Below are 16,130 nucleotides of genomic sequence, written 5' to 3'. Positions count from 1 at the left end.
CAGTTCAAAGGCATAAGATGACTGGAGAATATGTAATCTGAATTCTGACAAAGTAGCAGTGACTTCTTGGAACTCGAAATGCCTATGTTGATCCAGGTTCTTCAGAAAGCCTGTAAGAATATCAATGAGGAACTTGAGATAGGTAATGAAGACATCATAGCATTTTGATAAAGACGACATCCAAACTTGTCCATGGTCTTACCCTCTCTTCCAGGAGGAACTGCGGCATAGACCCTGGAAGGATGGGTTTTCAATGAGGACTCCATAAGTAGGGATTGGTGAGATAACTGTGAATTTTCAAACCCTTTGCAATGTAGAGTTCTATACCTCGAGTCCAACTTGACTGGAACAGTAGGTATAGCATAAGGAGTCTCCAGACATCGTTTGAAAGTTTGAGACAAAAGCCAACCGGGAGCTTAAGTGACTCTGCAGGAGGTTGAGGCAGATGCATTACCTCTATATACTCCTTAGAGTATTTAGAACCAGCATTTAATTGAATTTCCAGGTCATCAGCCATCTGACAAAGGAAGAGAAAGACAGCTGATCCGCCAAGACCTTGCCTCGAGAGGGGCTCGATGACCTTGAGGCGCCTCGAGTGGAGGACAAAGGCGAAGCCTCTCTGGAAAATTGGCAATCCAAAGAATACGGAGACTTGAAGGAGGCAATGGAAGCAGCTGAGTCCTCGGGGTCTGGAAGCGGTGACCTCGATCGAGGAGTTGGAGGCCCCGAAGAGCTGGAGAGTCTGTAATGAGGCCTGGACGAGGAAAGCTGCTCTTTGGAAGAAGGCCTGCGCCTCGATGGATGTCTCAATGAAGGCCTCAATCGACGACGAGAATGGTGTTTGAAAGCAGGTCTCGAGTAGGATTGAGAAGACTTCGCCCTATGTATGGAAACAGGCAATGCTGCTGGTGAATGAATAGGGCTAGAAGCTGTAGATCGAAACTCAGTGGTTTGGATTGAGGAATCTCAAAGCACTCCCAAAGACTCTGCTCCTTGTATGGAGTGTGAGGATTCCTGTTGAGACACTCGCAAAGAATCTACTCCTTGCATAGAGTGTGTTGTTGCCAGACCAGACTAGCAAAGACTCTGCTCCTTGCATAGTGTGTGAAGCTTCAGCTCGAGGCACAGGCAGTGACTCGACCTCGTGGGAGAATACTGATTGCCCAGGCTGGATTACAGGAGGCATAGTTGAGGTAGAACCATATTTTCTCAGTAATTGAACAAATTGTTGCTCCAACATGGTCTGGAGAAAAGCCTGCAAATGTGGATCCGCGTCTGAAACCAGACCACTTGCTAAGGCTAAAGGCTCCAAGATGGCAGTGGAGACATGCTTTGACTTGGAGGTCTTGGAGAGCTTGAGGACCACCGCCGGAACCTTCTGCTTAGGTATCTGACCCAAGGGAAGCTCAGGGGAAGACTTCATGGAGGAAGTTAAGGGGTGGGTCACAAGTGTGGGCAGACTAGATGGACCATGACCATTTTCTGCCGTCATTTTCTATGTTTATGTTTAATTTCTCCTTCTTTAGCACTCTCCAGACCGGTATAGCACAGTTACTTACCGTAAGAGGTGTTATCCAGGGACAGCAGGCAGATATTCTCAACATGTGGGTGATGCCACCGATGGAGCCCCCTAGCGGACATTTTTGCAAGCAGACTTACTTGAAGACCTTCAAGCTTGTGATTGGCCCGCACGTGCCCCTCCCACCTGACCTAGGGCATGCGTCTCCTCAGCGTGGCCTCAGTTCAGATAGCTAGCAAAGAAGCCAACTACGGGGAGGTGGGTGGGTTGCGAGAATATCTGCCTGCTGTCCCTGGATAACACCTGTTACGGTAAGTAACTGTGCTTTATCCCAGGACAAGCAGGCAGCATATTCTCAACATGTGGGAAACCTCCAAGCTAACCAGAATGGGATGGAGGGAGAGTTGGCAATTTAGGAGAACAGATTTTGCAAAATGGCCATCACGCCTGGAGAAAGTATCCAGACAGTAGGGCGAAGTAAACGTATGAACCGAGGACCAAGTGGCAGCCTTACAGATTTCCTCAAGCGGAGTTGAGCGGAGGAAAGCAACAGACGCCGCCATCGCTTTGACCTTGTGGTCTGTGACTCGACCCGGCAGGGAGAGACCAGCCTGAGCATAACAGAAAGAGATACAAGCGGCCAACCAATTAGAAATGGTCCGCTTTGAAACAGAGTGACCCAAGCAATTTGGATCGAAAGAGAGGAACAGCTGGGGAGCAGAATGATGAGGAGCGGTGCGCTTCAAGTAGAAGGCCAGCACACGCTTACAATCAAGAGAATGCAGAGCCACTTCTCCAGGGTGAGAATGGGGCTTCGGAAAAAACACAAGAACAATGGATTGGTCGATGTGAAACTCAGAAACAACCTTAGGCAAGAACTTAGGATAGGTACGGAGAACCACCTTATCATGATGAAAGACAGTGAAAGGTGGGTCCGCTACCAAGGCTTGATGCTCACTGACCCAACAGGCAGAAGTGAGAGCAATAAGAAATACAACCTTCCAAGTAAGATACTTCAAGTGAGCCCACGCTAGCGGCTCGAATGGGGATTTCATCAAGCGAGCAAGGACCACGTTAAGATCCCAAACCACAGGAGGAGGTTTAAGGGGCGGATGAATGTGGAAAAGGCCTTTCATGAAGCGGGAAACCACAGGATGAACAGAGATAGGCTTCCTGTCAATCAGATGAAAAGCAGCAATGGCACTAAGGTGGACTCGAACTGAATAGGACTTGAGTCCAGCGCCAGAAAAGTGTAACAGATAATCCAGGACAGCAGATAAGGAGGCAGATAGCGGCTCCTGCTGCCAAGTAGCACACCAGGAAGAAAAGCGGGTCCACTTCTGATGGTAACATTGGCGAGTAGACTCCTTCCAAGACGCCTCCAGGACATCCAGCACAGGCTGGGAGAACTGGAACGAGGGCATTAAGTCTCGAGGAACCAAGCCGTTAAGTGCTGAGACTGTAGGTTGGGATGAAGTAGAGAACCTCGACTCTGCGTAAGCAGAGAAGGAAAAACAGGCAGAAGAGGCTCCCTGGAACTGATTTACAACAGAAGGGAGAACCATGGCTGTCGGGGCCACCAAGGAGCTATCAGAATCATGGTGGCACGCATGGACTTGAGCCTGACGAGAGTCTTCAGAATCAGAGGGAATGGAGGGAACGCATACAGAAACAGGTTCGTCCAATCCACAGAAAAGCATCCGCCTCGAGCCTGAGAGGGGTGTAAACCCTGGAGCAGAAGCTGGGCAACTTGTGATTGAGAGGGGACGTGAACAGATCGACATCCAGAGTCCCCCAACGAGCAAACACCTGACGTAGGGTCAAGGAATGGATGGACCACTTGTGAGGCTGAAGACGACTCAACTTGTCCGCCAGACAATTGTGCTGGCCCTGCATATAGACCACTCGAAGAAATATGTTGCGGCGGATGGCCCAATCCCAGAGCCACATCGCCTCTTGGCACAGGGACAGGGACCCCGTGCCCTCGTTTGTTGATATAATACATGGCGACCTGGTTGTCCGTGTGGACCAGCACCACTCGGTCGCGAAGCAGGTGACAAAAAGCTTTCAGGGCGAGGAAAATCGCTCGAAGCTCCAGCAGATTGATGTGACAAAGGTAGTCGGCACTGGACCAAAGACCCTGAGTGCGAAGACCGTCCAGATGAGCCCCCCAAGCATAGGCCAATGAGTCCGTCGTCAGGACCTTCTGTGGAGGAGCATGAAACAGAAAATCTCTGGAAAGATTGGAAGAGAGCATCCACCAACGGAGACTGCTTCAACAAAGGAGTCGCGACAATGAATCGAGAGACACGGTCCTGGATCCTGGTTCCATTGGGACGCTAGAGTCCATTGAGGAATACGCAGTTGAAGTTTGGCAAAAGGAGTCACGTGAACCATTGAGGCCATGTGCTCTAGGAGGACAATCAGGAGCCGAGCCGGGGCCGAAGACAGATGGGCCACCCTCCGGCATAATCGAACAAGGGCCTCCAGACGAGGACGAGGCAAGAAGGAGCGGAGACGAACCATGTCCAGGACCGCTCCGATGAACTCCAGAGACTGGGACGGACAGAGGTGAGACTTGGGGAAGTTCACCTCGAAGCCCGCAGAACTTCATAGCGAGAGGACATTTTGATCAACCAGCCGTCGAGGTAGGGAAACACCTGCAGGCCACGGAGACGCAGGGCTGCGGCTACCACAAGACATTTCATTAACACCCTCGGAGAGGCTGCCAGGCCGAAGGGAAGAACACGATACTGGAGATGGAGATCCCCCACCCGGAATCTCAGATACCGGCGAGAGGCCGGGTGTATCGGAATGTGCGTATACGCCTCTTTGAGGTCCAGCGAGTACAGCCAGTCCCCCTCGTCCAAGAGGAGGTACAACGTAGGAAGGGTAAGCATTCTGAACAGTTCCCTAACTAGAAACTTGTTCAAAGCACGGAGGTCCAAGATTGGATGCAGATCCCCCGTCTTCTTGGGTACCAGAAAGTACCGGGAATAAAATCCGGTGTTCCACTGTTCCTTGGGAACCTCCTCGACCGCCCAAAGGCGAAGAAGGGCCTGGGCTTCCTGCAGAAGGAGAGGCAGCTGAGACCGGGCAGAAGGAAACTCTCTTGGAATAAGGTCCGGGGGTACGTGACTGAAGTGAAGGGAGTACCCCTCCCGGATGATAGAAAGCACCCAACTGTCGGTGGTAAGATTTTCCCACTGGGTATAGAAATGATGAAGACGACCCCCGATGGGGAGGAGGGAAGGCTGCAGGAGGAAGGGAGCCCAAAGGCTGACCGGAATTGTCAAAAAGACGGCACAATCTTCGCCGGAGCCGGGCCTTAGTTTGACGTTGCTGCTGTTGTTGCGGCCGCTTCGAAGGAGGCCGAGAGAACGCAGGAGTAGATTTCTGCGGATACCTCCGGAGAGGAATTTTGTATTGCCGAGCCGGAGGGGTTTTCGGCTTAAGTCTCACCAGAGAGGCGAAGGACCGTTCGTGTTCCGAGAGGCGCTTAGTGGCCGCCTCGATGGAATCATCAAAAAGCTCGTGACCTACACACGTGAGATTGGCAAGACGATCCTGTAGATTCGGATCCATATCCACAATCCTGAGCCAAGCGAGGCGACGCATGATGATCGTAAAGGCCGTGACCCTCGAGGACAACTCGAAGGCATCGTAGGCCGCCTTAAACTTGAGGAGACGAAACTCCTGACGCCGAGAATCCGGAACATCCTCCCGGAACGAGCAGAGAGCATCCACACAGAACCGGAGGTAGGACGTGAAGATAAAGTTATAGTTGAGGACACGATTCGCCATCATTGAGTTTTGATAAAGAGGGCGACCAAATTTGTCTATCGTACGGCCCTCTCTGCCCTGAAGGACGGCAGCGTAAACCTTCGAGGGGTTGGACTTCTTCAAGGAAGACTCAACCACCAAGGATTGGTGAGAAAGCTAAGAACTTTCAAACCCCTTAACTGGGATCGTCCGGTAACGGAACTCCAACTTGGAGGGAATGGCCGTGACCGCATAGGGGGTCTCCAGGTCCCGGAAAAATGTTTGCCGGAAAATCTGGTGCAATGGCAAGCGCAGCGCCTCTTGGGGCGGATGATCAACACTCATTTCCGCCAGGAATTCCTGGGTATAACGGGACTCAGACTAAAGGTCCAGGTTCAAGGCCCTACCCATGTCAGAAATGAAATGAATAAAGGAGGAGTTTCGAGAAGAACACTCATCCTCCTGAGAAGACCTTGAGCGAGATCTGGGGGCAGCCGAGAAAGAGGGAGAAATTTCCCTCGAATAGTAAGCCGGGGCCTCGGAGTCCCGCGAATGGGAGATCGAAGAGGCTCAACTAAAGTGTCTGGGGGGCGTTGAGGAATGACCCCATTAAAGGTGGACCGGGGAGGACCCTGGAGTCCAAGGAATCAGCTGGCGGAGCCTCAGAGAAGACGGGGCATAGGAAAATTCCTCCACCAGTTTCGAAGAAGACCCTCTAGAGGCTGGCATCTGCCTCGATGGGGAATGCAAACTAGAGTCCAACTTGAGGACAAGGGTGTGCCTGGAAGGCTGTGCGGTCGGAGACCTGCCCCGAAGGGGCAGAGAAGACCAGAGCTCTTTAGGAGGGGCAAGCCTTGACATAGTAGCGGGCAAAAAGTGGGTCCCAGTCCTGGACCCTCGAAAAGTCACAGGTGACTCAGGGGATGAAGAATCCCTCGAGGAAACCCAACGAGACTTGCAGGCACGGCCCCAAGACACAAGAGAAGGACGCCCAGGCTGGTCAGACCGAGGCTGGGTCGAGACTGAAGTCAGAGGCGTCGAGGTCAGGACCAGCTGGCTCACCACCGAGGAAAGCTGCGTGGTAAGTATAGCCTTAAGCATGTCCTTGAACATAGGCACCGAGAACAAAGGCTGTTGGATCGTAGGTGCAGCAGTGCGCTCCTTCGAGGGCGATCTCGAGGAAGAGTATTCCCTACGTGAGGAGGCACGCTTAGAATGATGTCTCAAAGATGCCGACGAGGCGGCACTGACATGAGACTCAGAGATAGGCTTCTTTGCCGGCACACCTGAGGAGGAAAGAGGAGACTTACCTGAGACCGGAGTAGTAGGAGGAGCCGAGGCCGAAGCCTTTGAGGCCGAGGGGGACTTCGAGGCCGAGGCACCCAACGAGGGCACCGAGGCCGAGCTCGAGGCTTGTCCCGCAGGATCCACGGGGCCAAAGAGTTGGAGATCTTGGCCACCCTCCGACGAAGAGCCCACGGTTGCAAAGTTGCACAACGTGGACATGACTCGGCGCGGTGCTCTGCACCCAGGCACTCCACACACCAACGATGAAGGTCGGTGATGGAGATAACCCGGTTGCACTTAGTACAGTTTTTAAACCCGGAATGAGGCCAGGACATAAGAAAAAATACGGCCGTGGCCCCGCGAGGCCAAGTGGCCAGAGCAAGACCGGTTAACCCGGTCAAAAATATACGAACGGAAAAAAAGAAAAATAAAGACGCGGGCACAGCGACTTAACTGAAATTAACCAAATAAGCCGCGGTGCAAGAGGGACAACAAGATTGCACGAAGTAAGGGAGAAGTGCTTCTGGCTCCGCGGAAAACAGAGAACTGAGGTCACGCTAAGGAGACGCATGCCCTAGGTCAGGCGGGAGGGGCACGCACGCATGCGCAGGCCAATCGCAAGCTTGAAGATCTTCAAGCAAGTCTGCTTGCAAAAACGTCCGCTAAGGGGCTTTGTCGGTGATGTCACCCACATGTTGAGAATATGCTGCCTGCTTGTCTTGGGATAAAGGATCTTACAAGCGGGACATACCAAAGCAGTCTCCATCATGGTTGTGACCCCCAAAGGGCCGACACTAGAACACACTCACCGAACACCGCACCTGAACGTTCACACGGTAGTGTCTGACAAAGGAATAAAAGGAAGACCAAAAAGCAGCCTGACAAATGTCCACTGGAGGCACTAGCAAAGACTTAGCCCAAGACGCCGCCTGCACCAAGTGGAATGAGTCTTGAGAAATTCAAGAACAGGCTTGTTCTGAAGAAGATATGCTCTTTGATCCAATGCACAATGGTAGCCCTAGAAGTGTCATCCCACTGACGAGGACCCACAAAAAGGACAAAGAGATGATCCAATTTCCCGAACTCCTGTGTCCTTTGCACAGAGCGAAGAAACCAACAGACATCTACCTTGCGCAACTGTTCCTGCTCAGAATAACCTTCCCGACTACCCAACACCGGGAGGACCACTGCCTGATTGACATGAAAAGGATAAACTATCTTTGACAGAAAAGAAGGAACAGGCCTCAACACTACCTGCTCCCTAGAAAACGCCAAGAAGGGAGACCTACAAGAAAGAGCCTGCAGCTCCAAAACACGTCTAGCAGAAGTAATAGCCATCAAGAAGACTGCTGTAAGAGTAAGGTCCTTCAACGAGCAGGCGCCCAAAAGCTGAAAAAGGGGATGCTTACCAGCCCGGACAAGATCAGATTCAAATCCCAAGAGAGAACAGATGGCCGCATGGGAGGCTGGAGCAATTTGGCTGCCCACAAGAAGCAAACGACATCAGGAATGGCATTCAGCCACTGACCTTGCAATAACCCACGAAGACCGACAAGGCTGCCAGCTGAACCCGGAAAGTAGACCAAGCCAGGCTCCTGTCCAGGCCATCCTGTAAGTATTCTAAGGTATTAGGCAAGGAAGCGCAAAAAGAGCCCCACACCAATGCTCCAAGATACACCAAACCCGCACACAAGCCCAAGATGTGGAAAGTCTCCAGGACTGTCCCAGCTGCTAAAGCAGGCAAGCCGGCATCAACTGTGAAAGAAAACAGCTGAGAGGGAATCCCTCCATAGGTGGTGGGGGAAGACCATGCTTCCCCACTGCTCCCTGCTGACTCGCGAGGCACTAGGGCCGGGGAGCCCTGGATGCCTGCAGCTGATGCCGACAGGGCTCCACGACCGCACCAGCTCAAACAGCTGTTTTCAGGCCGGCAAGTGCCTCACGTCTGGACCAAATTGAGCACCACTTCCCCTGTAAAGTGCTCAATTGCTCCATACGTGACCTAGCTAAAAGTGCCGGTTAGTTAAAACTACTGTAATTTACAGCATATTTAAAGAGAAAGCAACCTTCAGACCGGCACTACCTCAGGATTTTTTGTTTTTTAAACAGAACAGACTCCACTGGCTCTCAAAGCAGTCTGTCTTGCTTGAATTAGGGGACTATGCTTACTGTTGAGGCACCTCTAAAAAAAATGTGGGGGAGGTGTAGGTAAGGGGGGTAGGCCCCAGCACAAGACCCACTGGGTTTCAAACCCCTGAGGTCAGACGGACCCCCAAACAGCACCCAAGCTCAATCCAGCACCAAAATGGGGGGAGAGTGTGGCGCAGTGGTTAAAGCTACAGCTTCAGCACCCTGAGGTTGTGGGTTCAAAACCATGCTGCTCCTTGTAACCCTGGGCAAGTCACTTAATCCCCACTTAATGGTACAGATGTGTGTGTTACACACACACACACACAATCTGCCCCATTTAAAAAAAAAAATAGAGGAATAAAGCCCCCCCCAACCAATCCCCTCTCCCCAAAATAGGCAGGAGGTATGCCCACTCCCTCCAGCCACACAAAACACCCCCACGCCATGACCCCCCACCCCCGTGCCAGGCATCCCCAAGCCAACATCCCCACCCCACCCTCCCAAAAATGACAGGAGTGATGCCCACTCCCCTCCTGCCACTGGATGCCCTTCCCCACCTCTTGAACTTCCCCATACCTTTTTAAAAAGTTGGAAGCAGGAAACCCGCTCTAAGGCTCCTGCTTTGGGCTGCCAGTCCTAAATGAGTGGCCTTCCCCTCCCCAGTGCATCATGTGATGCACAGGGAGAGGCCAAAGGCCCCGATTGGTTCAGACCCTCCCAAGGGGTGAAGCCTTAGGCATCTGAGCCAATCAGGCCTTAGGCACCCCCCTCTGTATCAAGGATACTGAAGGAGGAGCCTAAAGCCCTGATTGGCTTGACCAATCAGTATCCTGAAGCAGGAGCCTCAGAGCAGGCTTCCTGCTTCCAACTTTTTAAAAAGGAATTGGGGGGGCATCCGGTGGCAGGAGGAAGTGGGCATCCCTTCTACCACTTTTTGGGGTTCAGGGAGGGACACTGGCTTGGGGGGGACCATGGTGCAGGGATGTTCTGCATGGCAGGAGGGAGTAGGCACCAGTCGGTTTTTCCAATCACTAAAACCCCATTTTTTTTGGCATAACGAAGAGACGTTAGTGCATCAATTGCTTGGTTACTTTTCATAGAGTTTTAGTTAATTTGCATGGCTGGATCAGAAAATGGGTGATCAAAGGGAAAAACAAGTGGTGGGCCGTTTTGTGCATCAAGTCGGTAAAAGCGATCGTCGCTAAAGCTGTGAAAACAGGTTTAGCGAAGGTCACTGACTTTAGTGCATCTAGCTCATAAGGACTATTTTCTTCTTCTGTCTCCATCCACTGGTAGACAAACAGAACCCATTGTTTGGGCTAGTGTGTTAGGATGCTAAGGAAAGAGTGATATGGTACATTATTTTAAGGACTCGTCCCCTCCCCCCAGCTGCTTTCCCTTTGCTTAGCCACACCTGTTTTTCTATGACAGTGCATGGAGGATAATGGCATTCGTAATAAGTGCATGAATTCTCTTCCTCTTCCACAACATCTCCATTAGCATTATAATAACGTGTGATGTTCAAAACAGGGAACTGCTCTTCAATGGGATCGGTGGGAAGTTGCTGAATAGCCAACCAGTACAGACTCTGCTCCCTTAAAAAAATAAAGATATTTAAATACGAAGTTAGTTTACACCACAAGCATATTACCCTACCTATTAAAGCTACTACTCAAAGAAGATTGTGTGTGTTACCAAAAGACCAATTTGCAAGAGAAACTTAACTCAAATTCAAAACAGAGAAAAAAAATTCCCCAAGTGTACAATAACAAAGTGACCCCCCCAAAACAACCCAAAGCAGAACCTAACAAAATAGCACAAAGGAGAAAAGATTTGGACAGCAAAACATCATCCTGTGCAATTCTGGTCACCACATCTCAAAAAAGATATAGTGGAATTAGAAAACGTACAGAGGAGGACGACAAATGATAAAAGGTATGGGGCAACTTTCCTAAGAGAGCAGGCTAAAGCAGCTAGGGCTCTTCAGGCTGGAGAAGACGGCTCAGGAGAGATACAATACGGGTATATAAAATACTAAGTGGAGTCAAATGGGTAGATGTAAATCACTCGTTTACTCTTTCTAAAAATACTAGACTAGGGGGCAGTACAGTGAAGCTACTAAATGAATTTAAAAACAAAACAGAGTAAATATTCCCTCACTGAACATGTAATTAAAATCTGAAATTTGTTTCCAACCAATGCGGTGAAAGCAATTAACTCAGCAGGATTTAAAAAAAAAAAAAAAGGTATAGATTATTTTTTTAGAAAATGGAATTGGAAAAATCCACTGATTATTTCTAGGATAAGCAGCGTAAAATTTGTTTTATTCTTTTGGGTTCTTGCTAGATACTTGTGACCTGGATTGGCCACTTGAAAACTTTGATGCTGGTCTTAATGGAGCTTCAGTCTGTCCCAGTATAACAACTCATTTTCTAACGCAACCATGTATTGGCTTACACATGCAGCAGGCATATGGGTAAAAATCTAAAATAAATGCAAAACATATTTCAGTCAAAGAATATAAAATTTTAAAAAACCCCACAAAACAATTACCATATTGTTTCTAATAATCCCCATGCTTCAGGACCAAAAACCCTATAAAATTAGTTTTAAATCCAGATCTATATTGCCCCAACAATCCCTCTCTGTCTGGAAACTGTTGTAATCGCAATTGCTCTCCTCCACCCAACTCTCTTCTTAACTCTTACCTCTTCTCATGTTTATAGCACCAGGTAGTGCAGGGATGTGGGAGGCATGTGGAAATGAGTCCTACTGTCTTTGAAGAACACCTGCTACAGGTGAGTAGGTTTGCTTTCTGAGAACAAGCAGGATGTGGTTTGTGTTTACTAGGTCAAAGCAGCTTACAGCCAAAATTTTAAAAGAATAAGGAACTTAAAAAAAATACACAGGAAAGAACACACACTAGAAAAAGTAGACTGTCTAAAAATTAATAGGCTGAAAGCTAACAGGCAATATGGCCGAGCACGAACACCACCAATCATATGACAAAGCCAATTCAAAAAGCACAGTTACTTATCCGGGGACAACAGGCAAATATTCTCACATGTGGGCAACGTCATCCATGGAGCCTGGTACCGACAGTCTAAAAGCGTACAGTCACTTTAAGCTTTAGAAGCTTCAAGACTGCCCACACCGTGCATGCCTTCCCACCCATCCCCGGCTCGACAGGTCGTCAGTTCTATGCCCAAGTGAAGAAGCCAACCAGGGGAGGTGGGTGGGATGTGAGAATATCTCCCTGCTGTCCCAGGATAACACCTGTTACTGTAAGTAACTGTGCGTTATCCAGGACAAGCAGGCAACATATTCTCACATGTGGGACTCGTTAGCTTAGGAAATGGGATGGAGTGTTGGCCTCTAAACAAACACCAATAGAAAGGTCTCCGCTCAAAAGGTATATATATATATATTTTGAGTGGATGCCTTTCTATTGGTGTTTGTTTAGAGGCCAACACTCCCTCCCATCCCATTTCCTAAGCTAGCGAGTCTATATATATATATAATCCTACTGGAACAGCTGGAGCAAGAGAAAAAATGACCGAGGACCCAACAGTGGAGTCCTGTCTTGCTGCCACATCCACTCAGTAGAACTTGGCAAACGTGTGAAGAGAAGACCACGTTGCCGCTCTGCAAATCTCCTCAGGAGAGAGATCTAGCTTCGGCCCACAAAGAACCCACACTCCTGGTAGAATGTGCCACGATCCTCCAAATGACCCAGCCGATCATTGGCCAAGGAGGAAAACACATACAGGAGAATCTACTGAGACCATGGCTGCACCAGAGCATTGAGCTCTTCGCTTCCAGGCTCAGATCTTTGACTGAAGCAGTGATTTGCTTTCCTGAGGGTTTTTTTTTTTTTTTTTTTTTTTTAAAGCCATGGCCATGAGGTGGAAGTTGGGCCACCCCTAGCACCCCACTATCGCTTGGAATGCCTCTGAGGCCAGAGCCCATTCACCCAGATCCAGAGTCTGTCTGCTGAGGAAGTCTGCTTGAATGTTGTCTATTCCTGCCAGTGCTAGGAGAGGACAATCCACCCAGAAAAAAAGATGGGCTTCCTGAGCCAAAGGAGTGCTCCCTAGTGTTTGATGGAGGCTACTGCAGTCGCATTGTCAGAGAAAACCCTGAACGCTTGGCCCTCCACAGTCTTCTGCAATCTCATCAGAGCTAGACAAATGGCTCTAAGCTCCAACCGAATGATTGACCCTGTTAGCTGAGAGGGCGTCCAACACCCTTGAACAGGACGATTGCAATGGGCTACCCAGCCCCGAAGGCTGACATCTGTCCTCACCACGATCCAGGAGGCAATGTGTAGCAGTGCACCCCTGAGGAGCAATAGTGTGAGAAGCCACCAGGCCATTTTTGCTCTGGTTTCCAGAGTTCAAAGTAGACAGTCCTCCAGGGCATCTCTGTATGGAGTCCAGCGAGAGAGTAAAGCATCCTGAAGAGGACGTATGAGCGTTCTCTCCCAAGGAACCACATCCAACGTGGCAACCATGTTGCCTCTGCTGCTGTTGTGGTTGTTTCTTAGGAGGTGCTCTTTTATAAGGAGCTGCTCTCTGTAGAAAATGCCTCTGATAAGATGGATGAGGTCTGAAGCCTTTAGAAGTGCAAGGCTTAGGCTTAGGACGAGTGATGGAAGCAAATGATTTTTCATGTTCAGACTATCGTTTAGTAGTTACCTCGATGGAATCATCAAACAATTCATTTCCTTGACAAGGAATGTTGGCCAGACGATCTTGAAGATTAGGGTCTATGTCTATAGTGCGGAGCCAGGCAAGCCTGCGCATCGCTACTGAAAAAACAGTGACCCTCGAGGAAAGTTCAAATGCATCATAGGAAGATTGAAGAAGATGCATGTGGAGTTGAGTTAGAGTGGTGATCGTCTGCTGAAACCTGGAAGACGATGTTGAGGAATATATTTGAAATATTCATGCAGTGTGTCAACCAAATGCTTGAAATAAGAAATGAAAACAAAGTTGTAATTCAAAACTCTAGTTGCCATGAGAGAATTTTGATACAACCAGCGACCAAATTTGTCCATGGTCTTGCCTTCTCTTCCAGGATGGTCAGTGGCATAAACTTTGGCAGGATTGGTCTTTTTCAGAAAAGACTCCACAAGAAGGGACTGATGGGATAACTGAGATTTCTCAAAGCCCTTGCAGTGGACCATCCTGTAATGAGACTCCAGCTTTCCTGGAACAGCAGGAATGGAATAAGGTGTCTCAAGGTTTCTCCTGAAGGTTTGAGAAAGAAGTCTATTAATATGTAATTTGAGAGACTCCGTAGGAGGACAAGACATACCCATTTCTTCTAAATACTCCAGAGAGTATTTGGAATCAGAATCCAGAGTAATATTGAGTTCCTTATTCATTTGATGTAGGAAAGAAGAAAAAGATATCTGCTCCAAGGATGGTTGACCTCAAGGAGAAGGTGGTGACCTCGAGGTGCCTCGTAAGGCAGAGAACGAGGGTGAAGCTTCTCTGGAGTACTGATACCTGAGGCCTATATGCATGTATATAGATGACTCACTGAGAGAATAGATAGAATCTCTTGCAGGTGAAGAAACAGTGGTATCTGGAGGTGGTGTCTTCGACTTCGGAGTTGGAGGCCTTGAAGAATCTCGAGGCCTGGAGAGACGAGTCTTGTCTTGAGAAGAGGATCTACGCCTCGATGGATGCTGCAACTGATGTGGAGAACCATATCTCGAACCAGGCAGTTCTTGAGAAAGTCGAGGAGTCTTTGCCCTATGACTCCTTGTATAGAGTGTGAAGAGTCCTCTTGAAGCATTCCCAAGGATTCGACTCCTTATATAGAGGAGGATCAGCTCGAGGTACAGCCTTGTGATACTGCTAAATGCTCAGGCTGGACACCAGGAAGCAGAGTTGAGGTAGGAACATGATTGGCAAGCATATTACCAAACTGACAATCCAAGATGGTCTGGATCATAGCCTCCAAATGTGACACCGAGACTTGAGGATCTGGTACATTTAGTGTGGCTATAGTCTCTAAGGAAGAGGAGGAAGAAAGAGTCTGACTTGGAGACAAGCTTCTTGGGTATCTTGATAACTACTGCTGGCACCTGACCTGAGGGAGGCAGCGAGGCAAGCGTCTCGTCAGGAGAAGACTTAGCAGATTTACTCGAGGACGAGGACTCACCAAACGAGGATGGCTTGATTAAAGTTGAAGCCGAGGTCAAGGCAGAAGGCAGAACTCCTGTAAGCTTAACCGGATTCGAGGTCGAAACTGGGGCAAGTGGATCCATATCTCCGAACACCTGAACTCAACGACATTTGCGGGCACGAGGTTGAAGGGTAGCGCAGCAAACTCACGACTCCGGATGATGGTCAGATCCCAAACACTGAATACACCACAGATGTGGGTCAGTGAGGGAGATCGCACGCTGGCAACAGCTACACTTCTTGAAGCCTGTGACTGGCCGGGCATATAAAGATAGCCTCAGCTAAGTCGAAACTTGATGGCTGAAGCCACAAGGCAGGCCCCGCTGTGACTGAAAGAAAAAAGTAAAATAAGATTTGGGGGTGTTTTTGTTTTTTTTTATAATGAAACGTGCAAGAAATACACAGTGACCCTGAAAAGAAATAAAACACGAGCCGCGGTGAGAGAAGGCACGAAGTAGAACTGAGTCTAGCGCAAGCATCGAAATAGGACTTCTCGGCTCCGCGGAAAACTGAGAACTGAGGAAAGATGTGCCCTACGCTGGGCGGGAAGGCACACGGGCATGCACAGTGCGGCAGTCACGAACTTTCTGAAGTTCTACAAGCAACTTTGCTTGCGAAGCTGTCCGCATCCGGGCTCCGTGGATGACGTCGCCCACATGTGAGAATATGCTGCCTGCTTGTCCTGGGATAAACTCTTATTCTTTGGCTGAATATTTGATTATATTTTAGATTTTAACCCATGCCCCTAAAGTAGACATAAGCTGAAACATGCTGCTTTGGGGTGTTTAATAAAGTTACTTTTACTATGCTGCTGAAGAAGGGATTTTGATATCCAACTGTCTTTTTACCATTACAAAAAGCTTCATATGATATTATAACAATCCAATTAAGAGAAATACATTAACTGTACTACGCTTTTTAAAAGCTGAAGTACCCTCACCTTTGTTTACTCGATATTTCTTCTGCTTTAGGCCTCCATCCCCGTGGGACCAATTGCAGATTGTCCAGTCTATTATCCACAGTCACTGCGTTAAGATGAATCACCTGAAATCCTGGTGCAATGCCTCCTCTGTGCCTCTCCCTGGAGGGGAAAATCACCTATACATTTTAGAGTACATACACAGATTTGCCTTATATACAAAATAAACTAGGAGAAAAAAATCCTGCTGAAAACTAACTCTGGAAAGTAGGACTCAGAGAAAGGCATAACTATGTGCCCTAAGCTTGTTTCTACC

At 48.9% G+C, this 16,130-nt stretch overlaps 1 protein-coding gene across 4 annotated transcripts in view; it reads right to left on the bottom strand.

Moving 5' to 3' along the window:
• The window catches only part of ZMYND19 (zinc finger MYND-type containing 19), a 138,796-nt gene that overhangs the window by 5,445 nt on the left and 117,221 nt on the right, over window positions 1–16,130 (bottom strand). For all 4 annotated transcript variants that reach the window (XM_033962116.1, XM_033962117.1, XM_033962115.1 and 1 more), the window contains 2 exons: window positions 15,836–15,976; window positions 10,113–10,293 (listed from right to left, as the gene is read on the bottom strand). In XM_033962116.1, coding sequence (XP_033818007.1) covers window positions 10,113–10,293; window positions 15,836–15,976 — 322 coding nt within the window. The remainder of the gene's footprint in view (window positions 1–10,112; window positions 10,294–15,835; window positions 15,977–16,130) is intronic.

Source organism: Geotrypetes seraphini, chromosome 10 (assembly GCF_902459505.1).
Source record: "Geotrypetes seraphini chromosome 10, aGeoSer1.1, whole genome shotgun sequence".
NCBI classification, from domain to species: Eukaryota; Metazoa; Chordata; class Amphibia; order Gymnophiona; family Dermophiidae; genus Geotrypetes; species Geotrypetes seraphini.
Note: the sequence above shows the minus strand (reverse complement) of the source record. Positions and strands in the feature narration are given on the sequence as shown.